The 27,258-nt window shown below is 47.4% G+C and overlaps 1 protein-coding gene across 7 annotated transcripts in view; it reads right to left on the minus strand.

Moving 5' to 3' along the window:
- Positions 1–1,050: 1,050 nt before the first annotated feature.
- The window catches only part of LOC109890450 (ras-associated and pleckstrin homology domains-containing protein 1-like), a 71,647-nt gene continuing 45,439 nt past the window's right edge, over positions 1,051–27,258 (minus strand). For 6 of the 7 annotated variants that reach the window (XM_031824556.1, XM_031824555.1, XM_031824554.1 and 3 more), the window contains 10 exons: positions 26,138–26,215; positions 20,599–20,758; positions 17,363–17,484; positions 17,004–17,069; positions 16,749–16,892; positions 12,401–12,511; positions 11,618–11,716; positions 11,198–11,330; positions 10,413–10,549; positions 1,051–6,408 (listed from right to left, as the gene is read on the minus strand). In XM_031824556.1, coding sequence (XP_031680416.1) covers positions 3,082–6,408; positions 10,413–10,549; positions 11,198–11,330; positions 11,618–11,716; positions 12,401–12,511; positions 16,749–16,892; positions 17,004–17,069; positions 17,363–17,484; positions 20,599–20,758; positions 26,138–26,215 — 4,377 coding nt within the window. In that variant the 3' untranslated portion in view covers positions 1,051–3,081. Of the gene's footprint in view, positions 6,409–10,412; positions 10,550–11,197; positions 11,331–11,617; positions 11,717–12,400; positions 12,512–16,748; positions 16,893–17,003; positions 17,070–17,362; positions 17,485–20,598; positions 20,759–26,137; positions 26,216–26,471 lie in introns of all 7 variants that reach the window. The other variant, XM_031824560.1, reaches the window with a different exon arrangement.

Consider the following 27,258-nt stretch of genomic DNA (forward strand, 5'->3'; position numbering starts at 1 on the left):
GCTCTTCTAGAATACAATAGGACACTAAGCCTAAAAAAAAATGGGACCTTCTTTCCTTGAAGTGACCAATGATCTGACATCACTGGACTGGTATGAGCAACCTTTCAATTGCATTGATTTCACTATGTATATTTACATGGTTCGGGCTAGGCCGCTTAGTTCCAGTGAAGGGAAATCTTCAGCATACAATGACATTCTAGACAATTCTGTGCTTCACAGTTTGGGGAAGGTCCTTTCCTGTTTCAGCATGACAATGCACCCTTGCACAGAGCGAGGTCCATACAGAAATGTTTTTTTGAGATCAGTGCGGACGAACTTGACTGGCCTGTACAGAGCCCTGACCTCAACCCCATCAAACACCTTTGGGATGAATTGGAACGCTGACTGCGAGCCAGGCCTGATCGCCCAACAATGCCCGACCTCACTAAATGCTCGTGGCTGAATGGAAGCCAGTCCCCAACAGGGGGGGGACCAACTCCATATTATTGCCCATGATTCTGGAATGAGATGTTTGACGAGCAGGCATCCACATACTTTTGGTCATGTAGTGTATGTCAGATCAGTGATTACTTCAAGGCAGGATGCATTAGAAGCTCTAGCCTCAATCTTTACGTTTCATTCTTTCACAACAATAGAGATAAAGGTTAAAGGAACAATCTGGGATTGGTACATCCAATTTTACTTTTAAAATAATGATAGCAAGTTGATTCTTGAACTTACCACAATCGAAACAAAAAATATAAGCTTGTTTTACTCCATTGCATTCACGATAAACGATGTCGGCTCAATTTTAAAATGACCTTTAGATGGTGCAAGCGGATTGAATCCCATCCCTGGTTAATTGTTTGTGGTTAGATTGCGCCAGCCCCATTCCTTAGCTATTTAGCAAAAAAGTGTGTTTAAGTCCCAGATTGCCCCTTTAAGTTAACCAATAAATGAACCATAGAGTTGGTGATAAACAAGACAGCGATACATGGTCGAGGTAGGATTACCAACATTTATATTGTGATCTTCGGGAAAGTAGAGACATTTAGTCTGCAATCTCCCCCCCCCCCCATTTTATTCATTTAGTTTCATATGGCCCCCAAAATCAGATACACAACACTTCAATAATTTAATGCCTACTTCAGTTTGACATACTGTTAACCAACAACCTGAAAAGGATGATATTCAATCATGAAAATGCACAGGCTCTGGGGTGAAGTTTCCCCTTAGTACAGATCTAGGATCAGCTTCCACGACCCCAACCTCCAAAAATGTGCAACTGACCCAAGATCAGCATCTCGAGCCAACTTCACCAATACGGAGCAGAAGCAATGTAGATATAAGCAAGATTAATATGACAGCATGTTTTATGCGTCTAGCAGTGGTCCCTCAACATTCATGGTCCACTTGAGTTCAGTACGGACATTCAGCTTTATTTGGTTATGGTGGCTATACTGTATCGATTGCTGAAAATGGTGGAAACCGAAGCTAATGCTTCTATCAATCCAATCCAATCCAGGATGGTCACACTTCCGGAGAAGAGTGGAGGATTGGGGACAAACCCTAGATTCAACTTTTAAGATGTCAGCACCTTGATATCCAGGCTTATTAGGACAATAAGTACTAGCACCCTTGAAATGAAGGCATTGCTGCGAGAACCCCCCCCCCCCTCCCCCTCCTCTCTGCACTGCACTTCGGCAGGAGAAGCAGGAAACTGCACCACACTGGGATGTTTAGGCCATAAAAACAGGATATAGAAAGCAACATTCAATTTTAATGCGAGCCAGACGGGAATTTGTGAATTAATTTAGCCAGTCGGGTCTAGTCTAATGCTACTGACAACATAATTCAATGATCAGTACCTTAAAGCAACAACGTGTCGCTTCAATTTTAGCCACCATGTTGAGAATAACTGAGTATATGGTAAACGGCACCTGGAGAAAAGCTGCCCCCACTCTGTACATTCTATTTCTATGATTTTAGGCCATGTCATGTGACAATCTAAAGGCGGCAGGGGCCGATGGGAGGGGAGCAGAAGCTGTTACTGTACAGATAAACAGAAGCAGATGTTCATTAGGCACCAAACGTTTTAAAGCATGTCCCCAACGAAAATCTAAAATGTGTGTTTCTAATTGGACAAATCCAGTGAGTCCCTCCCTGTTTCACAGTCCATTTCTTCTGCTTGGTGCCTAATGAACCCGACTCAGATGCCGGTCAGGTCAAAGGTCAAACAAACACAGCACACAACCCACAGGGCATTCGAAAGACATACACACGACGTGCCGTTCCAGTCTTCAGTTAAGCAAAAAAAATTGTATGCATTAAATAAAAAATTTACAAAAAAATGATTCCCAGTCACAAATGTTTCCAGTTGCACAGTCATGGTTTCGTGCCTTTGGGAGGAGAGAATCTCCTTTTTTTCCCCCATTTGGAGATTCCTTCGAGAGAGTGCAATCGTCTGTGAAAAAAGGCGTCCTTCCGATTTGCGTGAGACACTTGCAAAACATTCAGGGAATACTTAGGAAATGTCAAAACTCTCTGAGAATTCTTATCTCATTGATTCAAGTTTTTCGATCTTATCCGCCTCTCTCCAACATACTTGCAGCTTTTAAAAACGTAACTATAAAGAAAATCCTTTCACGTATTAAATAACTTCATATAAAACCAGAGGCAAAATAATAATCCCTATTACAGAGGCCTTCCTTTATGGGCTGTCCTCCCATTTCCCCTTTATCTCTCGCTCTCACACACATGGATGCATGTGAAAACACACGGGTACGCACACACACACACACACACAGAGCGTCATGTTTTACAGCATGTCCATGCAGTACCAATGCAGAATGAATCCTAACATCGTTATTATTGGTTTTCTGACTACGTGGCACAAACATACGGCGAAGAAGCTGATACATGGTTTGGCGTTTCCTTATTTACATGGTTAAGTATTCACCATCATAATCATGGAACACGAGGAGTCCAGTTTGTCAATGTCCACTGACGGTCCTGTGTGATAGATATGATAGATAGAAACTCCTCCCCAAGAGAGGTAAAGTAGGATTCATCCAACAGTCTCCTTTTCTACCACTCCCCTGGTCAGTGTGTCAGTTTTGTGTTGCCCCCCCTCTTGGGTGGGGCCGGTGGGGGCCCCCGCCGTAGCGTTGCATAGCCTGAGATGTTCCCCCCTGACAGCAACTCGGGCGGTGGAGGGGCCAGTGCCAACTCCATGTCGTCCATGGTGCCCGCAGCAGGCTCCAGCTTGGGGCCGGACAGGCGGGACGAGGAGAGCGAGCCCTGCCGGCTCACCGACTTGCGCTTCAGAGTCCGGTTCAGGTCGTCCATGAAGTTGCCTGGCTGGGGGGCGCCGTTGTTACCGTCCCCCTTGGGGGGCGAGGTAGGCAGGGGCAGCTTGGGAGGCGGGGATGGCTGGTTCCTCTGCAGCATGGGGGGAGGGGCCTTCTTCAGGGAGCCCTTGCCCCAGGAGGAGTTGATGGTGGCGGGGGGAGGGGGACCGGGAGGGGCAGGCGGTACTTTTGGCTGGGGGTTGACCACTGCTACCTTAGGTGCCCCGACGTGGCCGTCACTGGGCAGTGGAGGAGGGGGGAAGAGATCAAAACCCAGTGGGGGAGTGGCGCACTCCGCTGGAAGGGAGGGGAAGTCGGCGGTGGACTGGCGCTGCTGGCCCACTTGACCCACTTTGGCCTGAAGGGCCAGGTTGGCCAGGTTCAACTTGCCTGGCTTGGGGGGCGCCGGGGGGCCGGCCGGGGAGGGGTCCTTAGAGGGAGAACTACCCAAGGACACGGCAGGGAAGGATTGGAAGGTGGAGGGGGAAGAGGAGGACTGGGGGGCGAACTTGCTGAGAAGGTTCCTGCGGGACTCCTGGTATTCAGCCGAGGAGTTAGACTTGATGCTGGAGGCCTTCTGGGGAGTGGCAGGCGGGGGCTTCCTGCCCCCCCAGCCAGAGGAGCCTGAGGAAGGTGTGTAGGAGCCCGATGGAGATCTCTTCAGGGGCGAGCATATGTTGCCGGGGGGCAGAGGGGGAGGCAGAGGGGTGGGGCCAGTGATGGGAGGGGGAGGTGGAGCAAGAGGGGCAAGGCCGGTAACTGGAACAGGTGGGGGCGGAGGAGGAGGGGGAGGAGAAGGGAAAGACAGGCTGCTCTCAGAAGCGGGTGGAGGGAACTCAGAGGCCTGTTGCTGGGCCTGTCCACAGCCTGGCTGCCATCTTGGTTTGGCCTTCACCGCAGGAGGGGAAAGGGGGGCTTTGGGGCTCTCAAGTTGATTGGTTGACAGTGTGGACCCTGGGAACTGGCTTGCCATCTGTTTGACCAGGGAGGTAGTGGTGGGCGGAGCCATGAATGACATGGGTGGCGGCTTGGAGAGGCTGTGCTGCTTGGGAAATGTGGGAGGGGGCTGGTTGGGAGTGTGGACTACCTGGAGGCTGTGCTGCTTCTTCATTGACACCGGAGGAGGAGGGGGCGGGGGTGGGGGAGGAGTAGGGGCAGCAGGTGGGGCGGGGGGGAGAGGGGAAACAGGGTAGAGAGGCTTCCGGGCACCGTGGTGGAGCAGAAAGCCTGGGGAGAAGGTTTTGGGTAGGGCAGGGGGGGGAGCAGCTGCGGGCGAGTACTGCTGCTGAGGAGTTGGGGGAGGAGGAGGTGGGGGAGGAGGTGGTGGGGGAGGAGGCACAGAGAGCTTCTGGGGAGGCGGTGGGGTAGGAGGGGGGGGTGGCGGGGGAGGAGATGGTGCCAGGGGCGACTCTACCAGTCTGGCAGCAGGGGGAAAGAGGCCCTGGGGGGGACCGTTGGGGAACTTCTGGGCCAGTGCCTGCTGGAGGGCGTTGGCGCCGTAGGGTAATGGGCACAGACCTGGCATCGGGTCTGGGGGCGGTGGAGGAGGAGGGGGAGGGGGGATGTCGTTGCTCTCCGGCGGTGGTGGGATGAACTGGGGCAGGGAGGCCGGGCTTGGGGAACCGAGCCGGAGTGCGGCCATGGCCGACCCCAGAGCAGGCATGGAAGGCGGGGGAGGGGGCGGCGGGGGAGGCGGGACGTTGATGTTATTGACCAGCGGTTTGACAGCCGTCTGATGGGGAGGAGGCGGGGCTTGAGCTGACGCCCTGGGTGGGCTCTGGTGGTTGTTTTGCGCCCTGTGGTGATTGGCGGCCTGGTGGGCAGCGTTCTGGGTCTGCAGCCGGGTGATGGTGCTGTACTTGGCGAACACTGTGGGGCCCGAGTGGTGAGGGGTGCTGCTGGCAGGCAGGGGTGGCGGGGGAGGGGGTGGTGGCGGAGGAGGGGGTGGCGGGGGTGGAGGGGGCACAGCTTGGTTGTAGCTGCTGTAGGGCTGTGGGGACAGCTGTTGGGGCGGTGGAGGGAAGGGCTGTTGGGGCGGTGGAGGGAAGGGCTGTTGGGGCGGTGGAGGGAAGGGCTGTTGGGGCGGTGGAGGGAAGGGCTGTTGGGGCGGTGGAGGGAAGGGCTGTTGGGGCGGTGGAGGGAAGGGCTGTTGGGGCGGTGGAGGGAAGGGCTGTTGGGGCGGTGGAGGGAAGGGCTGTTGGGGCGGTGGAGGGAAGGGCTGTTGGGGCGGTGGAGGGAAGGGCTGTTGGGGCGGTGGAGGGAAGGGCTGTTGGGGCGGTGGAGGGAAGGGCTGTTGGGGCGGTGGAGGGAAGGGCTGTTGGGGCGGTGGAGGGAAGGGCTGTTGGGGCGGTGGAGGGAAGGGCTGTTGGGGCGGTGGAGGGAAGGGCTGTTGGGGCGGTGGAGGGAAGGGCTGTTGGGGCGGTGGAGGGAAGGGCTGTTGGGGTGGTGGAGGGAAGGGCAGGGAAGGCAAGACAGGTGTGTAACTGTTGCAGATCTGGGGGGGCAGCTGTTGGGGTGGTGGAGGGGAGGGCTGTGGGTGCAAGGAAGGCAAGACCTGGGTGTAACTGCTGCGGATCTGGGGGGGCAGCTGTTGGGGCGGTGGAGGGAAGGGCTGTTGGGGCGGTGGAGGGAAGGGCTGTTGGTGCAGGGTAGGCAAGACCTGGGTGTAACTGCTGCGGATGTGGGGGGGTAGCTGTTGGGGCGGTGGAGGGGAGGGCTGTTGGGGCGGTGGAGGGGAGGGCTGTTGGGGCGGTGGAGGGGAGGGCTGTTGGGGCGGTGGAGGGGAGGGCTGTTGGGGCGGTGGAGGGGAGGGCTGTTGGGGCGGTGGAGGGGAGGGCTGTTGGGGCAGGGTAGGCAAGACCTGGGTGTAACTGCTGCGGATCTGGGGGGGCAGTTGCTGTTGAAGTGGGGGGGAGGTACCCACCTGTGGCTTGGGGGGTAGAGCGTGGGTGTAGCTGCTGCGAGTCTGGGGAGGTGGCTGCTGTTGTGGCGCAGCCAACGCAGGGGGCTCCAGTTGTGGGGTCTGGCGGTGCGTGTGGGCAGGGTGGGGGAGGGTGGCTCCTCGGGTGGACTCCCTCATCTGTGCGGGGACAGAGAAATACACACAATCAGTACAGGATCACCATGGACAATCTGTTGATAAGCGACGGCTTGAGTACAAGAATATTTTTAAGATAATACACAACGCAGAGGATAAGAAAGAGGACAAGAGTACTAGAATTAACGATCAATAGGGAATTGTCAATGTAAATAGGAGTTGGGTTTCAGTTCAACAGCTGTTTAGAATCTGTGGTATGTCACTCCTGAACTCAGTGTGCTATGTTCTGTACATTGAGTCTGGAGCAGGATACTTGTTATTTGGCCATTGGCCCAGTTGTACTGCAAGGACTTCTAATTGGTCAACCCCAGGCTAGGGTGGGGGGTTATAAATGGCATCCTTTTCCTTTGTTCTGTGGAGAAAAGCTGAGGACAGGGGAGAATGAACATCTACCTCCCAGCATAACATTATGATTTGTCCTCTTTGAATAAACCTATTTTTCTCCCCCTGAGTTGCTGTGGAGGTTGTGTTATTGAAGAATAACACAAATTGCTAACAATAAGGGTACGGTTAGAATAAGGATTCGGGTAAGGGTTAGCATAAGGTTAAGGCTAGGGTTAAGTTTAGGATAAGGGTCAGTAGAAAGTGAAATCAGCCCCAGTGTTATGAGTGGGCATTAGGGGGCCTGGACCGCCCTACAGTACCTCCTCCCGTCCAAATAAAGTATTTAAATATTGATCATTTATTTGACCGAGATGAGCGGAAACAGAAAGACTCACCAATCTCAGATAAATCATCAGAGCGAGCGAAACAGCGCTCGCTCCCCTGTCTGAGTATGTGTAGCCCATGGATGTGATGTAGTCTGGACAAAAATTGTGTAGCATGTGTTAAGGGATTTTTTTTAATCAATAATGACTAATTATGTATACATTTCAATCAGGACTGACTAATCAGAATACTATTATGCTACAGTATAGATGTATGAATTTTATTTTAATCCTAGTACTGAATATAATGTGTGTAATTATAATCAAGAATTAGAACAATGACTGTCTGTTCCTTGGTAGAAACGAATTAACTTATCGTCAGACAGGCTAGAATGCTTATCTACACAGGAAGACCTTGGCTTGGTCATAAATGATCTAAATTGGTGGGAGACGATGTAGGAAGGCTTGAGAACTAAACTGCCATTGTACCGGAGTGGAGGAGAGACGGGACAGTTCGAAAACTAATGACATCATTTTCAGTTTATAACCTGTGGTAAATTGTATCATGTTCAGTACTCTCGAGAACAAACGCTAGTGCCTGATTTTGAGACTGGTCTCCGTACATTTTTATGTAAACAAGTTTCTTACAAATCCTTAGAAATGGGCTGAGTGTATTCATTTAATTGGGTATTAAACATATAGGAATTTAAATTCCTCTAACAGCATGTCATACTCTTTTTGGCCAGACAGCATCACATACTGTACATGGGCAAAATATATTCAATTGTATTGGTCGCATACACATATTTTAGCCAGATGTTATTGTGGGTGTAGCAAAATGCTTGTGTTCTTAGCTCCAACAGTGCAGTAATATTGAACAATTCATAACAATACACACAAGTCTAAAAGTTTTTAAAAATGGAATTAAGAAATATATAAATATTAGGACGAGCAATGTCAGAGTCCGGAGTATAAATATATATGTGATGGGATGTATAGACATTATGGACAGTATGTGGATAGAATATTTAGTATATTTGTAGAGTACGTAGGATAGAATATTGTATATATATATATATACAGCAATAGTTGAATAGGATGGCATATTGACTAGAATACAGTATGTAAACATTATTAAAGTGACCAGTGTTCCAGTGAAAGTGACTAGTGAAGTCATGTCTATGTGCATAGGGCAGCAGCCTCGAAGGTGCAGGGTTGAGTAACCAGGTGGTAGCCGCCTAGTGATGGCTATATAACAGTCTGATGGCCTTGAGATAGAAGCTGTTTTTCAGTCTCTCGGCCCCAGCTTTGATGCGCCTGTACTGACCTCGCCTTCTGGATGATAGCGGGCCGAACAGGCCGTGGCTCAGGTGGGTTGATATACTTGATGATCCTTTTGGCCTTCTTGTGACATCAGGTGATGTAGGCGCCAGGTGGTGATACAGCCCGACAGGATGATCTCAAATGGTGCATTTGTGAGGGTCTTAGGGGCCAAGCCAAATTTCTTCAGCCTCCTGTGGTTGAATAGGTGCTGTTGTGGTGTCGTCTACACCACAATGTCTGTGTGGGTGGACCATTTCAGATTGTTAGTGATGTGTACGCTGAGGAACTTGAAGCTCTTCACCTTCTCCACTGCAGCCCCGTCGATGTGGATGGCGGCAGTCTCCCTCTACTGTCTCCTGAAGTCCATGACCAGCTCCTTCGTTTTGTTGACGTTGTAAGCCCGGGGCCAAGCATCGCTCTGATGCTTTCTCTGGTGAGATAGTTGTTTCAGCCACTTGCACATTGAAGGAAAGTTGGTGGGTGCACAGTGCACTGTTTTGATGCTGGAACTATTTTTGGACGAACGTGCAAAAGGTAACCTACTGTTTGAAGTGATTTGTTTGACAAAAATCGGTTTAACACATCATGACTGGTTGTGTTCATGCCACATTTATAAAAGGTCATTTTTAATAAAATTACTCGGACGTTTTAAGTGATGCCTCCCTCGACTTTACCTAAATAAGTCTATAAAACACACTGCCATTGTTAAACTCTTAATATTAGAAACAGTGTGTTATAACCAATGTTAGGAGGGAATGTCATTTTCCTTTATGGTTTTCCCCCACTACTCCCGACAGTAGGGCCTGCTTCCCTCCTTCTCCCGATAATTAAAAGGTGCGGTGCACAGTTGACAATTACCCCGATAATTACCTCGAAACTGAACATACACCAAAACTAATCTCACACAACCCGTTTGGATAGAAAAACCGGAGACAATTCAACCGTCCGATTATCAGCACAAAACGTCGTCACAGAGAGCAGGCCCCTACATCTCAAGCAAAAAACAACATCAGCAACGCACCTCACTAGCTTTCGTTGTTTATGTGACATGCTCCAACTTATGCCATTGCGTGAAGACACACACCATGGCAAGCACAAGCTGACAGTAATTGACAATTTTTTGACTGCGGCCATATAGAATGCCATTTATATGCTTTTGTGGCGATTTTCACTATTTATCAAGCACACTTGGAGATTAAAATAATGTTAAGGCAACAAATGTTTCATCATTTGACTGAGCATCTTGCTGACTGTGCGTCTTGGTGGTTGGGGTATCATCTTTTTTTGCCTTCGTAGAAAGCTGTTACCAAGTCCCAACATATGCTTTCTGTTTCGTAGTTGTAACAAAGGCAACTCAACAAATAAAATGGTGTTTTTACATAAACAGTACCATAAACTAATGAAAAGTAACACGAATGAAAAGTAACACGAATGAAAAGTAACACGAATGAAAAGTAACACGAATGAAAAGTAACACGAATGAAAAGTAACACGAATGAAAAGTAACACGAATGAAAAGTAACACGAATGAAAAAGCGTTTGTGTGATTTGAAATATATATTTTTCGTAGTCTAATGTGACCTTCATAAACACAACCAAATGATAATTTTTTTTGCAAAAGCATATATGAAATGTATTAAACTGTTAGAACGTTGCGGTCCGATTGACTGCTCATTAGCTTGAATGGCGGTTCTAGTTTTGCCACGGAAGGAGGTCCTGCAAAAAAAAAAAAAAAAAACTTGCCCCATATATGAATCAAAAAGGCCCGTATATGGAAACCAAAAAGAGTCCAACTGATTTGTTCTGGCGCCGGCCCTGGTTGAATTGTTACTGATAGTCTGTAGAGCATCTACAGTGCGACTGAGACAAAATCAATCACAGTAAAACAAACTGATGGGAGACAAAGAGAAGAGGAGAAAGGAGAGATAATGGAGAGACATATAGAGAGATGAGAGGAAATACAAGGGAGGGATATACTGGCGTGAAGATGAGAGGTCAAAGGGGAGAAGGACTAACCCTGGTGTTCTCCTCCATCTGCGTTCCTCTCTTCCAGGCCTCAGAGAAGATGGAGCTGACCACGCTCTGGGAGCGCCCGTGGCTGGAGGCTGTGTCCACTCCACTGTCTGACTGGCCCGAGTGGTTCGACTGGGACTCTGGGACACACACACACACACACACACACAGCCATGGAAGAGAGCCGCTAGATGCTGATCTTGGGTCAGTGTTGCATTTCCCCACTAATGGTTAAGGTTAGGATTGAGCAAGGGGAAGCTGATCCTAGATTTGTACCTTGGGGGAAACTTCACCCCGGAGCATATAAACACTAGATTTCTGACCTACACATTGGCTAACAAGAGTCTCTGAAGCCACTGAGCTGCCATATTAGAACTCCCTCTTTTGCAGATTTGATTAATGGGAGTGGATGTGTAAAAAAGGGTGAATCCACATCTCTGTAGATAGACTAGAGCTTTATCGTGTACCCTCAAAGCCACAACAACTGATTCAAGATCAGAACTAGAATAAATGTATCTACTGCTAGACAGGGGTTGTGGTCAACTCCATCTGATAAATTGAATCAAAGTCATCATTGAAAATAATGGCCAATTAATTAATAGCATATCAATCTCTACTCAATCAACATCACCTCAAATTGTGGTCAATTCGATTTGGTTACCAAGCTGATCCCGGATCTGTGCTCATCTATCACAGTCCCCCAGCCATTACCATTAAGCCTCAGTGGACCACCGTGGACTTGAGCAGCTGATCCCAGACCAGTTGTAAGCCCTGGAAGGCTGACTCACCGGGCAGACTGGCTGAGCCGGAGCCGGAGCTGGAGCCAGAGCGGATGCTGGAGGTGGAGAGGGAGGACCAGTCGTGGGCCGCCTCCGTGCGCTTCATGGCCTCCTGGTAGTTCACATACAGCTGTTTCCCGTACTACACCACCGCCACCGTGGTGGAAAGAGAGAGGTCACGGTTGTTTATTAAAAGAGAAGCGCAGTTGCTAATTGTTCACATTGAATGTTGTGTTTTAGTCATATGGTTCATATATAATTTAATATTGACCAATGTCTTATCTTGTAAAACACAATCTTAAGTTAAGGGAAACAAACTTTTTTTTTTAAAGTAAGCTTTTAGTTTAGGAGACCCCTTTTGGCTTGAGAGAAAAAGTTATATAGCCTCTAATAGTCATGTTTAAGAGTGACGTGGATGTTAAGGTTTACCTTGGCGATGCGAATGCCGTTGAACCATTGGTGGAGGGTCCTGACGTCATCACAGCACAGATACTTGATATACTGGGACTTCTTTTGGATCTGGGGGTGCTGAACACACAGAGACAGACCGAATCAAACCAATCATAGATGTCCATGTTCAGACTTTGTCCGGTCTAGACCAGCCTTGATTTGTCCTAAACATAGGCAGCTATAAATTCCGTCTTTACAACTTTCATTCAGAACGGATTTCAACGTCCGGAAAATACATATTTTCAACGTTCATTCAGCACCTAAATTGAACCTAACTTCAACGTCTGGAAAACACTTATTTTAGACGTTACGGAGGGCAGCAAATTTTCTGTCTCGCCTTGGGCGGCAGAGCGGCCAGGACTGGCCCAGATCGTTCCGTTCCAGTAAAGACATCGATTCCAAAACCACCCTTGATAATTGCCTTTGTGCCTGTTAGTTTGACTACAGCTAAAGATAGGTGGGTCAACATTAATAATATAGGAGAGTGGCGCCTTAACACTTATTTTTTGTGTTTTTCAGGGTCTGTGCTTTTAGAAAAGAGTGGCCTCAAAGGATATCATTACCCAGACCCCCCCGGGACCACATCCACTCAAACAACAGATCCATCTTAATGGGCTTGTCCAGGCTCACTGCAACATCTCTACTCTAAAAATGTGCCACCCCTTGTCCAAAAATGAGTTAGCCCATGTTCCTAATCAATTCTCCACAAGGAGCAGAAGTGGAGTGCACCATTAGGTGAACGGGGGGGGGGGGTGTTCTTACCTTAAGGGCCAGGCAGTAGTCTGTGGGGGCCTTGTACTTGCTGCGGTAGTCCTGGCCGTAGTACACATTAACGTGGTCCAGCTGTAGAAAGCATACCAGGTCCCTGGAGGCCTATATGGAGGGAGAGACAGGATTCATATATGATTGATTCTATCATATATTGCACAGGTAATCAAATACTCTTTGAGAAGGTCCGGTCACACAATTTCCTAGGTGACAGAAGGTCCGAATGGATATTGTTGTTTATCTGCATAGTAACAAACGTCAACCTTAACAACCCCAAACTGTCACCACTCTTTTGCAGTTTTAAAGGTCATTTTCTGAAATTCTACACATTTTGCCATTGGGCAGAGATAACATTTCATAGTTTCAAAGCTAATTTATTGCAATTCAACACATTTAGCCATGTCTTGTGTGTTGATATGATACCGGAGTGTCTGAACAAAATCAAAAATGGGGGCCCCCTTGGGGTCGAGGCCCCTGGGCATGTAATCTGGCCATGAAAACTACAAGATGTAGATAGCTGGTTAGCCTAACTTACCTACCTAGCGAACATGGGACCGTTGATTAACGGGACAGTTGAATAACTGGACATTTCTTGACAGGTTAAACAGCTCTGTAGGTCTGTCAGTGAATGACAGGAGGAAAACTTCCCATGCACTATCAAATATCTAAATACTCCTTCTACTATTGCAACTCAACAGCAGTAAGATAAAAGCTCGGCCAATTTTTGCAAAACTTTAAATAAATTGTCTGAGGCTTTAGACTAGAGAAGTCTACAGGGAGAGAGAGGAGAGTGAGTAGAGACATATTGACATATAATTGATAATATGATACTGGTTACAGACTGGCCGAGGCCAATGCCTAGAGGCCAAAGTGGTTTGATAAGGTATTCATTCAAGTAGAGGTTGAAATACTCACTGTTTGGCCAACAACGTGACAAATCTTATCAGATTACTGGTTCACTCATTGCAGAATTAACATCACAGGGTGGCATTGTATTTACATTTTTTTTAAAGGAGACAACCGATGGGATAATCAGAGAGGACAAGAAAATGGAGTGGGAGTGGGGCAAAAATTAAGTCCAAGGTTTACTTCCGTTTCATGCCTTCTGAACACGACCCTGGGCTAAATCTCTATCAACATGTTAAATGTGCAACCAGAGGGAAACAAATTCTAGATCACCTGTACTCCACACACAGAGATGCGTACAAAGCTCTCCCTCGCCCTCCATTTGGTAAATCCGACCACAACTCTATCCTCCTGATTCCTGCTTACAAGCAAAAATTAAAGCAGGAAGCACCAGTGACTTGGTCTATAAAAAAATGGTCTGATGAAGCAGATGCTATGCTACAGGACTGCTTTGCTATCACAGACTGGAACATGTTCCGGGATTCTTCCGATGACATTGAGGAGTACACCACATCAGTCACTGGCTTTATCAAGAAGTGCATGGAGGACGTCGTCCCCACAGTGACTGTACGTACACACCCCAACCAGAAGCCATGGTTACAGGCAACATTCGCATTGAGCTAAAGGGTTGAGCTGCCACTTTCAAGGTGCGGGACTCTAACCCGGAAGCTTACAAGAAATCCCACTATGACCTGCGACGAACCATCAAACAGGCAAAGCGTCAATACAGGGCTAAGCTTGAATCATACTACATCGGCTCCGACGCTCGTCAGATATGGCAGGGCTTGCAAACTATTACAGACGACAAAGGGAAGCACAGCTGCGAGCTGCCCAGTGACATGAGCCTACCAGACGAGCTAAATCACTTCTATGCTCGCTTCGAGGCAAGCAACACTGAGGCATGCATGAGAGCATCAGCTGTTCCGGACGACTGTGTGATCCCGCTCTCCGTAGCCGACGTGAGTAAGACCTTTAAACAGGTCAACATACACAAGGCTGCGGGGCCAGACGGATTACCAGGACGTGTGCTCCGGGCATATCCTGACCAACTGGCAGGTGTCTTCACTGACATTTTCAACATGTCCCTGATTGAGTCTGTAATACCAGACCACCCTAGTCCCTGTGCCCAAGAACACAAAGGCAACCTGCCTAAATGACTACAGACCTGTAGCACTCACATCTGTAGCCATGAAGTGCTTTGAAAAGGCTGGTAATGGCTCACATCAACACCATTATACCAGAAACCCTAGACCCACTCCAATTTGCATACCGCCCAAACAGATCCACAGATGATGCAATCTCTATTGCACTCCACACAGCCCTTTCCCACATGGACAAAAGGAACACCTATGTGAGAATGCTATTCATCGACTACAGCTCAGCGTTCAACACCATAGTACCCTCAAAGCTCATCACTAAGCTAAGGAACTAAACACCCCCCTCTGCAACTGGGTCCTGGACTTCCTGACGGGCTGCCCCCAGATGGTGAGGGTAGGTAGCAACACATCTGCCACGCTGATCCTCAACACTGGAGCTCCCAAGGGGTGCATGCTCAGTCCCCTCCTGTACTCCCCGTTCACCCATGACTGCATGGCCAGGCACGACTCCAACACCATCATTAAGTTTGCTGACGACACAACAGTAGGCCTGATCACCGACAAGAAAGCCTATAGGGAGGAGGCCAGAGACCTGGCCGGGTGATGCCAGAATAACAACCTATCCCTCAACGTAACCAAAACTAAGGAGATGATTGTGGACTTCAGGAAAAGGAGCACCGAGCACGACCCCATTCTCGTCGACGGGGCTGTAGTGGAGCAGGAAGAGAGCTTAAAATCCCTTGGTGTCCACATCAACAACAAACTAGAATGGTCCAAACACACCAAGACTGTCGTGAAGAGGGCACGACAAAGCCTATTCCTCCTCAGGAAACTAAAAAGATTTGGCATGGGTCCTGAGATCCTCAAAAGTTTCTACAGCTGCAACATCGAGGGCATCCTGACCGGTTGCATCACTGCCTGGTACGGCAATTGCTCAGCCTCCGACCGCAAGGCACTTCAGAGGGTAGTGCGTAAGACCCAGTACATCACTGGGGCAAAGCTGCCTGCCATCCAGGACCTCTACACCAGGCGGTGTCAAAGGAAGGCCCTAAAAATTGTCAAAGACCCCAGCCACCCCAGTCATAGACGGTTCTCTCTACTACCGCTTGGCAAGCGGTACCGGAGTGCCAAGTCTAGAATAAAAAGGCTTCTCAACAGTTTTTACCCCCAAGCCATAAGATTCCTGAACAGGTAACCAAATGGTTACCCGGACTATCTGCATTGTGTCCCACCACCCGCCAACCCCTCTTTTACGCTACTGCTACTCATCATATATGCATAGTCACTTTACCCACATGTACATACTACCTCAATAAGCCTGACTAACCGGTGTCTGTATTAGAGGTCGACCGATTAATCGGAATGGCCGATTAATTTGTGCTGATTTCAAGTTTTCAAAACAATCGGAAATCAGTATTTTTTTTTAGAACATTATTTAACTAGGCAAGTCAGTTAAAAACACAATCTTATTTTCAATGATGGCCTAGGAATGGTGGGTTAACTGCCTTGTTCAGGGGCAGAACGCCATTTTCACATTGTCAGCTCGGGGGATCCAATCTTGCAACCTTACAGTTAACTAGTCCAACGCAATAACAACCTGCCTCTCTCTCGTTGCACTCCACAAGGAGACTGCCTGTTATGCAAATGCAGTAAGCCAAGGTAAGTTGCTAGCTAGCATTAAACTTATTAAACTTAAATTGATTTTATTGATGTATTATATTAAGTTAAAGTAAGTGTTAATTCAGTATTGTTGTAATTGTCATTATTACACAAAAAAAATATATATTATTATAAATCAGCCGATTAATCGGTATCAGCTTTTTTGGTCCTCCAATAATCGGTATCGGCGTTGAAAAATCATAATCGGTCAACCTCTAGTCTGTATATAGCCTTTCTACTCCTTTTTCAAAATGTCTTTTTACTGTTGTTTTATTTCTTTACTCACACACACACACACTTTTTTTCCGCACTATTGGTTAGAGCTTGTAAGTAAGCATTTCACTGTAAGGTCTACACCTGTTGTATTCGGCGCACGTGACAAACAAAAACTTTGATTTGATGTTGAGAAATATTGGTCTCCAGGAGTAACCAATGACCCATGATGCAATAGGAGAAGAGGCACATGCTCGGTCGATCCCTGTGGAGTCCTATGTCATCATATCCAGAAACAGGAAATACCAGAGAGATGGGGTGGATTTGTTTCTCATGAACATGTGAACCCAATACACACACACAGACACACACACACACACACACTCCAATCAATCAGTCAATCAAATGTATTTTATAAAGCCCTTTTTCCATCAGCAGTCGATTGGCGTATTCAGTGGGTGGCTAACCTTAGCTTTGCCTTTCGGTACGTAGTAGATTCCTGATGCGCGCAGCAGGAAGTATCGCTTCTTCCAAGACTTCTTCCCATCATCCTTCAGCCAGAGGATTCCCTCTATTTCTGGTACTGACACTGAGCTGCCACAGAAACACTCCTGCACAAACACATCGTCGTTATTAGTGTAATCTAAAGAGCGCGAGAGAGATGTGTGTGGTAGTGTGGGAGAGACCGTGTGTGTGCGCGCATGTATGTGTGTCTGTCTCACCTCTAGTAGGGCCTCTTTATTCCTATCGGCCATTTCAGAAGTCTCCTTCCTCCCCAACAAGTAGTTCTGTAAGTAAGCGGGGAAAATAGAGAGAAGGAGAAAGAGAAACAGAGGAAAGCAAAGGAGAAATAGACACCAGTTGAAAACAGCAGATCACACACTCCTCCAGACGAGCTGGCTCGCCTAGCCTTCTCGCCTAGCCTTCTCATATTCGGTCACGACCTACTTCTTAAACACACGCACTCTCAAGGGCTCTTAGCATGCATAAGAAATGTGTGTGTGTGTACTCTACACTAAAGCTGTGTGAGTAGTGTACACACAACACATTGGAAGTTTTTTTTCTAGTTCCAAGGTCTTACCTGGGGGTTCTTGAAGAGGGCATATTTCTCGATGCGCTCGATGAACATCAGTTTGTTATGGCTGTCTCTGGTCCAATTCAGTAGGTTCTCCACCAAGTTCTCATGGTCCTCAAAGATCCGCTCTGAGGACAGAGAAAGAGCGAGGGAGTGTGTGTGAAACATGGTTCAATCCATGGTCAAAGTTAGTGCACTATAGAAGGGAAAGGGTGCCATGTGTGACGCAGCCTAAATAACCATGTAGCCTGCACCTACCACGAGTGCTTTCTTTAGCAGCCTAAATAACCATGATGCCTGCACCTACCGCGAGTGCTTCCTCTAGCAGCCTAAATAACCATGTAGCCTGCACCTACCGCGAGTGCTTCCTCTAGCAGCCTAAATAACCATGTAGCCTGCACCTACCACGAGTGCTTCCTCTAGCAGCCTAAATAACCATGATGCCTGCACCTACCGCGAGTGCTTCCTCTAGCAGCCTAAATAACCATGTAGCCTGCACCTACCACGAGTGCTTCCTCTAGCAGCCTAAATAACCATGTAGCCTGCACCTACCACGAGTGCTTCCTCTAGCAGCCTAAATAACCATGTAGCCTGCACCTACCGCGAGTGCTTCCTCTAGCAGCCTAAATAACCATGTAGCCTGCACCTACCGCGAGTGCTTCCTCTAGCAGCCTAAATAACCATGTAGCCTGCACCTACCACGAGTGCTTCCTCTAGCAGCCTAAACAGCCATGTAGCCTGCACCTACCACGAGTGCTTCCTCTAGCAGCCTAAATAACCATGATGCCTGCACCTCCCACGAGTGCTTCCTCTAGCAGCCTAAATAACCATGTAGCCTGCACCTACCACGAGTGCTTCCTCTAGCAGCCTAAATAACCATGTAGCCTGCACCTACCACGAGTGCTTCCTCTAACAGCCTAAATAACCATGTAGCCTGCACCTACCACGAGTGCTTCCTCTAGCAGCCTAAATAACCATGCTGCCTGCACCTACCGCGAGTGCTTCCTCTAGCAGCCTAAATAACCATGTAGCCTGCACCTACCGCGAGTGCTTCCTCTAGCTACCTAAATAACCATGTAGCCTGCACCTACCGCGAGTGCTTCCTCTAGCTACCTAAATAACCATGTAGCCTGCACCTACCGCGAGTGCTTCCTCTAGCAGCCTAAATAACCATGTAGCCTGCACCTACCGCGAGTGCTTCCTCTAGCAGCCTAAATAACCATGTAGCCTGCACCTACCACGAGTGCTTTCTCTAGCAGCCTAAATAACCATGATGCCTGCACCTACCACGAGTGCTTCCTCTAGCAGCCTAAATAACCATGTAGCCTGCACCTACCACGAGTGCTTCCTCTAGCAGCCTAAATAACCATGTAGCCTGCACCTACCGCGAGTGCTTCCTCTAGCAGTCTAAATAACCATGTAGCCTGCACCTACCGCGAGTGCTTCCTCTAGCAGCCTAAATAACCATGTAGCCTGCACCTACCGCGAGTGCTTCCTCTAGCAGCCTAAATAACCATGTAGCCTGCACCTACCACGAGTGCTTCCTCTCGCAGCCTAAATAACCATGTAGCCTGCACCTACCACGAGTGCTTCCTCTCGCAGCCTAAATAACCATGTAGCCTGCACCTACCACGAGTGCTTCCTCTAGCAGCCTAAATAACCATGTAGCCTGCACCTACCACGAGTGCTTCCTCTAGCAGCCTAAATAACCATGTAGCCTGCACCTACCACGAGTGCTTCCTCTAGCAGCCTAAATAACCATGTAGCCTGCACCTACCACGAGTGCTTCCTCTAGCAGCCTAAATAACCATGTAGCCTGCACCTACCACGAGTGCTTCCTCTAGCAGCCTAAATAACCATGTAGCCTGCACCTACCGCGAGTGCTTCCTCTAGCAGCCTAAATAACCATGTAGCCTGCACCTACCACGAGTGCTTCCTCTAGCAGCCTAAATAACCATGTAGCCTGCACCTACCACGAGTGCTTCCTCTAGCAGCCTAAATAACCATGTAGCCTGCACCTACCGCAAGTGCTTCCTCTAGCAGCCTAAATAACCATGTAGCCTGCACCTACCGCGAGTGCTTCCTCTAGCAGCCTAAATAACCATGTAGCCTGCACCTACCGCGAGTGCTTCCTCTAGCAGCCTAAATAACCATGTAGCCTGCACCTACCACGAGTGCTTCCTCTAGCAGCCTAAATAACCATGTAGCCTGCACCTACCGCGAGTGCTTCCTCTAGCAGCCTAAATAACCATGTAGCCTGCACCTACCGCGAGTGCTTCCTCTAGCAGCCTAAATAACCATGTAGCCTGCACCTACCACGAGTGCTTCCTCTAGCAGCCTAAATAACCATGTAGCCTGCACCTACCACGAGTGCTTCCTCTAGCAGCCTAAATAACCATGATGCCTGCACCTACCACGAGTGCTTCCTCTAGCAGCCTAAATAACCATGATGCCTGCACCTACCACGAGTGCTTCCTCTAGCATTAGAAAGGCTGGGCGCCCGTCCCTGACTCACTCCGTCAGACAGATGAACAGCTGCAGAGACATTCACGGACAGTCTTGAAAACACAAACGGTTACAATACCAGCTACTACCTAGACAACACTACAAGTTGACACTGTCCGAGTGTCCACATTGGCTCCGTATGCCGCACTCTCTCCCAATATCTCCCCAAGTTTCCACCAGTATATCCACCAGTATTTCACTCTCCCCCAGTATCATACTCAATATTTCACTCTCCCCCAGTATTTTCCCAGTGTCATCCTCAATATCTCGCTCACGCCCAGTATATTCCCAGTATCATCCTCAATCTCACTCGCTCCTAGTATAACCCTGTATCTCCTCAATATCTCCCTCAACTCCAGTATGTTCCCAGTATCATCCTCAATATCTCCCTCTCCCCCAGTATAACCCTGTATCTCCTCAATATCTCCCTCAACCCCAGTATATTCCCAGTATCATCCTCAATATATCCCTCTCCCCCAGTATAAACCTGTATCTCCTCAATATCTCCCTCAACCCCAGTATAACCCTGTATCATCATCAATATCTCCCTCAACCCCAGTATAACCCTGTATCATCATCAATATCTCCCTCAACCCCAGTATAACCCTGTATCATCATCAATATCTCCCTCAACCCCAGTATATTCCCAGTATCATCATCAATATCTCCCTCTCCCCCAGTATAACCCTGTATCTCCTCAATATCTCACCGTTGCCTCATTGCCAGTATATACATACCCATTTGCAGCTCGTTGATGGTCTCCACCAGTGACCAGTCGGGGCTGTAGCCACAGTGGGACTTGTCCAGCAGGCTGTCCAGCACCTGTCTGACAGTCTGTCTCTCATCCACCATCATGGTCTTGGAGCTCTCGTCCGACATGTGCACCCGGATCACCAGCTGGAGGACGACAACGAAGAGGGATGAGGAGGAAGAAGAGGTGCAGAACGGTCAGGCACTTCGTATAGAACAGTTCTCTCACTAGCCTGAGTGCCAGTCTGCTTGTGCCATCATGCCAAATCTTTGTCATAACGAATGTTTGGCTTTGAGAATGACAGCAATGAAGTTAGCAAGAGCTTAACCTCGTCTACCAGCTGGCTCCCTCTCGGTTGAACTGTCAGGTTTTTACAGCGCCTCAAAACGGGACTTGACTGGAAGTCTATGGCAGGAGCGGACTAAACAACCACTGGTTTTAATTGGCTGATCCATTTGTCCATCACCATCTAGCATAACCCTTAAAAACTCACCCCTACATTGTGGACTTCAGGTCGCACGGAGCAGAAGCGATTTAAACAAGGACGTGAGTTTGGAAAATCATATCTTACAAATAGTTCACACAAAAACGTTATATGCACCGCCTCAGAATCAAATTGGGCTTCCCCGAAAACAATATGGTCAATGTGATATGTTTATTTTAATTGGCGATTTGCCATTTATCAAAGTCCCATCTAATACAGCCGTAACAGGCTCGCTCCCTCTCCTGCCTTGACTTTAAATCACACCCCTTTCAAGTCCCATCTAATACAGCCGTAGCAGGCTCCCTCGACTTTAATTAACCTCTTGCAGCTACCCCCCTACTTTTTTCAATTTCCGCCCGAAGACATACCCAAATCTAACTGCCTGTAGCTCAGGCCCAGGACCAAGGATATGCATATTCTTGGTTTCATTTGAAAGAAAACACTGAAGTTTGTGTAAATGTGAATTGAATGTAGGAGAATATAACACAATAGATCTGGTTTAGATAATACAATGAAAAAAAAAACATGTTTTTTCATTTTTATTGTTGTATCATCATCATCATCATCTTTAAAATGAACAAGGCAAAACAAACATTCAGAAAGGATGATGGGGACAATTTCAGTGAAAAACATAAGAGGGCAACAGTACTTGTGCAACGTTTCAGAATGATAACTTCCAAAATGAGTCTGCTACATGACATTTATCATGAAGTCACCCAGGTGTCCCACACAAGTAGCCCAAATGTATCCAAGTGGCCAAATTGGTGAAGTTATACATTTAGAATGGAATAACTATATACAAAATACCAAAATGGTATTCTAACCCCCCCCCCCCCCCCCCAAAAAAAATGGAGAAAAAACATGAAGAAAATATATATACAGATTTACAAAATAACACTTTCAATATTTGGAAGACCCTCAATCCTCTACACAATATTGTGCTGCTGATGCCAGGTGCCATAGCAGTCTCTTTCTGCTGTAAAGCAGAGGGTCACCAAGCATGTGGTGCAGGTGATGGGGGACTTCATTTAGCAAAGAACACAGCGACGCCTCCGTGCTGTGCCCTTTTGGCCCTGAGGCACATCCATGCCTGCAGAAATACATTTGGGCAGATGAACACCACTTGTGGCAGGAGATGGATGAACCAGCTTCAGTGGGGGATGGACACCTTGGCACTGGGGGCTGCCATTCAGAGTCAGTGTCACTGTGAAAGAAAATGTTCAGTTAGAATAGTTTCACATATGAGCCTGTATCAACAGGTATAATAAACAGATATATATATATATATATATATATATATATATATATATATAGAGTACAGGGAACATAAAGTTGAATATATTATTATAGACCTGCTAGATCTACTGTCTCATTTATATTATAACAGACCAGCTGTATCTACTGTCTCCATTTAACTTTGGCCATTGTTATGGGCCTGCCCTCCCCTCAACAGCCTCAAATAGGCTATTTCATGTGGGGGCCATGCTCCCTCTAATCCACATACATATATACACACACAAACATAGGCTATGGGTCATAAACATACATACCCCCACCCACAATGTATCGCCAACGTGTACTTCACACATTTCATTACATTTTTATATATTGCTACTAAAATCTTTAAAAATCACTAATAATATTTTATATTATTAATTTCAAACAACGGCATTAGCATGAGAATTACTTACCAGTCCAAAACGATGTCCTCTCCATTCAAAAAATATTCCTCCATTTGGGAATCGCTAAATGAATCGTCCTCCAACAATCTCGGTCTCACTTTCCCGATCAATTTCTTCTAAAATTGTGTGTACATCTGTATAGCTAGACTTAGATTTAGCTTTCTCTGACTTAGTCGCCATACTGATTGATATATAAACAGCTGAAGATGCACTTTACCAAAACAATGCTGTGCACAACATGCGTGGCTCCTTCCGGTATGAATCTTCAATGGCGAATGACCCTCTTTACGCCGGAGTTTACTACATGGGTTGGTCTTCCAACACATAAACATTACATATTGCCGTTTACCTCAGCTCATTGGCTATCTACCCAGCTAGATTTCAAGACGATCAGTGGTCATTGGGTTAAAATACAGTCAATCAACGAAACAGCGGTCGTATCATTGGTGCACAATGATGTCATTACTTGTCTTCAAATCGGTTTCTTTCAGTCAATACGTCCCGCGAAATGACCCACCAGGTTTGGTTGTGTTACAAACAAACCAGTTGATTGCAATGAAACCAAACATGACTGGAAAAGTCACGTTTAGTGTGTGTATTTACATCGAATGTATCGTCGAAAATGGAATGAGACTGATTTTATCAAACAAAATACCATTCATTGTGTAACAATGAGCATTGGGATTGCAAACAGAGGAAGATCGTCAAATGGTAAACTATTTATTTTATTGCAATTTGTGATGTTGTTACGCCTGTGCTGGCTGAAATATTATTTTTTTATGGGGCTTTGTTCTCAGATAATCGCATCGTATTCTTTCGCAGTAAATCCTTTTTTAAATCTGACAACGCAGTTGGATTAGCAAGATTCTAGGCTTTCGACCCATGTGAGACACTTGTATTTTCATGAATGTTTAATATGACTATTTATGTAGCGATAACCGTATGTTGTCGATTTTAATCCCGCTAACGGGTTCGGTGCGCAGAGAGGTTAAATCACACCCCTTTCAAGTCCCATCTAATACAGCCGTAGCAGGCTCCCTCGACTTTAAATCACACCCCTTTCAAGTCCCATCTAATACAGCCGCAACAGGCTCCCTCGACTTTAAATCACACCCCTTTCAAGTCCCATCTAATACAGCCGTAACAGGCTCCCTCGACTTTAAATCGCACCCCTTTCAAGTCCCATCTAATACAGCCGTAACAGGCTCGCTCCCTCTCCTGCCTCGACTTTAAATCGCATCCCTTTCAAGTCCCACTTTGTGGCACAGTGTTACCAGGCTCTATGCACCAGATACTGGAGCCTGTGGACGAGGTTAGCAAGAGCATAAACAGATCTGGGACCAGGCATAATTGTTGATATGAAACCAATTTCAGAGGGATGTTTCAGTGCCCCAAGGACAACTATTGAGGATGTGATATGAACCTGTGATATGCACCTTATGCCACAGTGTGTAGTATGGTGTCACAACATGCTGGTTAAATACAGGCTGCATCTGAAATGGCACCCTATTCCCTATATAGTGCACTACTTTTGATCAGCGCCTTTCAGAGGTAGTGCAACTACTGTGTATAGAGAATAGGGTGCCGTTTTGGACACAGCAACAGTGTATTTACCAAGTGGATCTAAAAATGACACGGCTCCAAAGATTGAAACGGTCTTCAGTTGAACTTAGTCCTGTCTCCATGCTGCCATCTTAGAAAACATGTCTAACGTATACAACAATGTTCAACAAATTCAGGCCCCTGTTCTGCTGCAGTCCTGGTCTCCAGCGCTGGTTTGAATGCACCCCAGAGAGACTTAATACCACTGCGACAAAATCCCCCTTGTGTCACAACCGGGCTCCCCTAGCCCCAGCAGTGTGTAGGCGGTTGGAGTGGTGGGGCAGTAACCAAAAGGTTGCTGGTTCAAATACCAGAGCCGACAATGTGCCTTTGAGCAAGGCAATTCATCCTAATTTGCTCCAGGGGCGCCGTAATTCTATGGCTGACGCTGTAAAACAACACATTTGGCTGCACCCTATCCGGTGTACGGGACAATAAAACATTTGTTGTTGCGTATGCATGTGCTTGTGAGCGTGTGTGACATGGTAGGGAGAAAAACACAGCCAGCACCCATGGGAGTGCTCAGTAATCCTCTCCCACAGGGACTGCAACATCAAATCACTAAGTTAGCAGAGCCAATCAAATGGATCTCTAAATCAAACTGTAGCCAGAAAGCGGCCGTGTCCGAGACATGGGCATCCATTGAGTTTGACCTACATCCACAGTCATGGGTTTAGTCCCAAACGGCACCCTATTCCCTATACAGTGTGTACTACTTTTGGTCAAAAGTAGTGCACTATATAGTCAATAGGGTTCCATTTGGAACGCTTCAATAGGCAGACACCACCCCCCCCCCCCCCCCCCCCCAAAATCCTCCCATTCTAAAATCATACGAGTCCAAATCCTGCCCTCCTAAAAACAATCCTAGCCTCTAGCAAAGTGGAGGTGGAATCGGTTTCAATGCAACAATCAATCTTTGCTGCATTTTATATTGCAACACGGTATATAAATTCAACAACACACACAGTTCCAAAACAACATTCACAAAATGTCATATTTTTCCTGTGTCCTACACATTTAACATACAGTGAGAGAGAGCGAGAGGACGATAAAGGGGAGAAAAGGGTGAAAGAGCGGCCATCTTCGATTCAGCGTGTTTCTACAGTGACGTTACACGCCAACATATTTGAAGAGGGCACAATCTTTACATGCTAATATCTTGCGTATTTTTCTCCTGAAATGGATCAATTTAATCTAGAAGCTGGCTTACATCAGTCAGTGTGGACCGAAATGGTGGGTCTACTCTCTCCATAATGTACTGGGAGAATAAGAGCACTTCACTGTTCAATGGAGCCGTTTCATTCAGAGCAGTTGCACTTCATCCAAGCTCACCCACACTGGTGAAATGGCCCGATGGCCTGAAACCGGTGCCTGGTGTGGCTCACAGAACCAATTCACTGACTGGAACAGAGCGCAAAAGGACTCCAGTTGTTCACGAAAACAAGACTTGTTTACATCAACCCAAAAGGACAAGGAGTCTTACAGATGCCAGTGCAAAATGTCTGATTGTCCCTCGCTCTCCCTCTCAGACACGGGCATGAATGCACCCCACACACAAACAAACAGGCACATGCACTCAAACACTGCAATGACCTATTTTTCTTAGCATCTCTCTGAATGAAGTTAGTTCACACAGTGAATCTGAAGCAGATATGAAGAGGATCTTCTGGAACTATGTATCACAGTGGGAGCGGACAGGACGTACTGTAGAACAACACTGTATTCGGGTGCACGTAAGGTTGAGGTCAGAACCTTACCTTTTTGACTTGCGCCTCCTTGATCTTCTCCAGGGCCACTCGGATCTTCTCGGCCTTCACTTTGGCCCCCTGCTCCTCCTGGACACAGAGCAACAGTTAACACACACACACACAATGGCCAAACGGATACACGCACAAAAATCAACAGGAGCCTTCAATACCGAGCCAACCTCCACCTCAAGCACCTTCTCCTACTCTTTCCATACCTCTCTCCTCGTCGCAGGGCAGACAGTTGACGCCCCTCACACCTCACCAGTCAGTACCACTCAGTCATTGACAAAGATGCTTAAGCGTATACATACTGTGCATTCCATCAATAGCTCTAATCATTTACCTGGCCCCTCCAGCAAGACGACATCACCTCCATCTCTGGTATAGCCACCACAACACAGAACGCGCGTGTCCTCCCACACACAGATCAGCCCAACACGTCCGACTCCAACCCAACAGTAGAAAGCCCTAAATCACCAGTGCTCCAATGCTCCATTGGTAAAAAAAAAAAAAATGAATAAAAAAAATTGCTCTCAAAGATGGCCGCTCTTTCATCCTTCTCTCCCCATTAAATCGCCCTCTCGCTCTTTCTCTCGACTAGAGCAGAAGCCGAGATGCGGGAAATCCCTTTGGTCTCCCTACACGGCGGATGGGACACAATAGTGGAGGATCCCCCAAATGGCAAGAATCTGCGGAAGATATGAAGCCGGTCCTAAAAGTGTCAGTTCCCTCCGCTACAAAAACAACAACAACAACAAACAAAGACGCTTAACATAGTACAGAGAGAAAGCCTAGATACCACACAAAAAATATATATCGTTTTCCCCGATGTCGGAACGTCACCATTCCAAAAATCCCGATCTTCTCCTTCCAAGACCCTAATTGAGTCCAGATGAATGGGACCATGAGACCAATGAATGAGACCAACGCAAAGAGACTTCAACCTGCTTCCACTCACTTCTCCTCTGACACGCTACAGCCAGGAAAGCAAGACCGGAGTGGAGTGTGTGAGAGAGTACAGGCTCCTTGACACACGCACACACCGGCATGCACGCACAAGATGAGCATGACTAACCCCCTCAGACGAGACGCCCCTCCCCCTTCCATCCTCGCTCTCGCGAACAGCTGCG

This window comes from Oncorhynchus kisutch, linkage group LG5, assembly GCF_002021735.2.
Source record: "Oncorhynchus kisutch isolate 150728-3 linkage group LG5, Okis_V2, whole genome shotgun sequence".
Taxonomy (NCBI): Eukaryota; Metazoa; Chordata; class Actinopteri; order Salmoniformes; family Salmonidae; genus Oncorhynchus; species Oncorhynchus kisutch.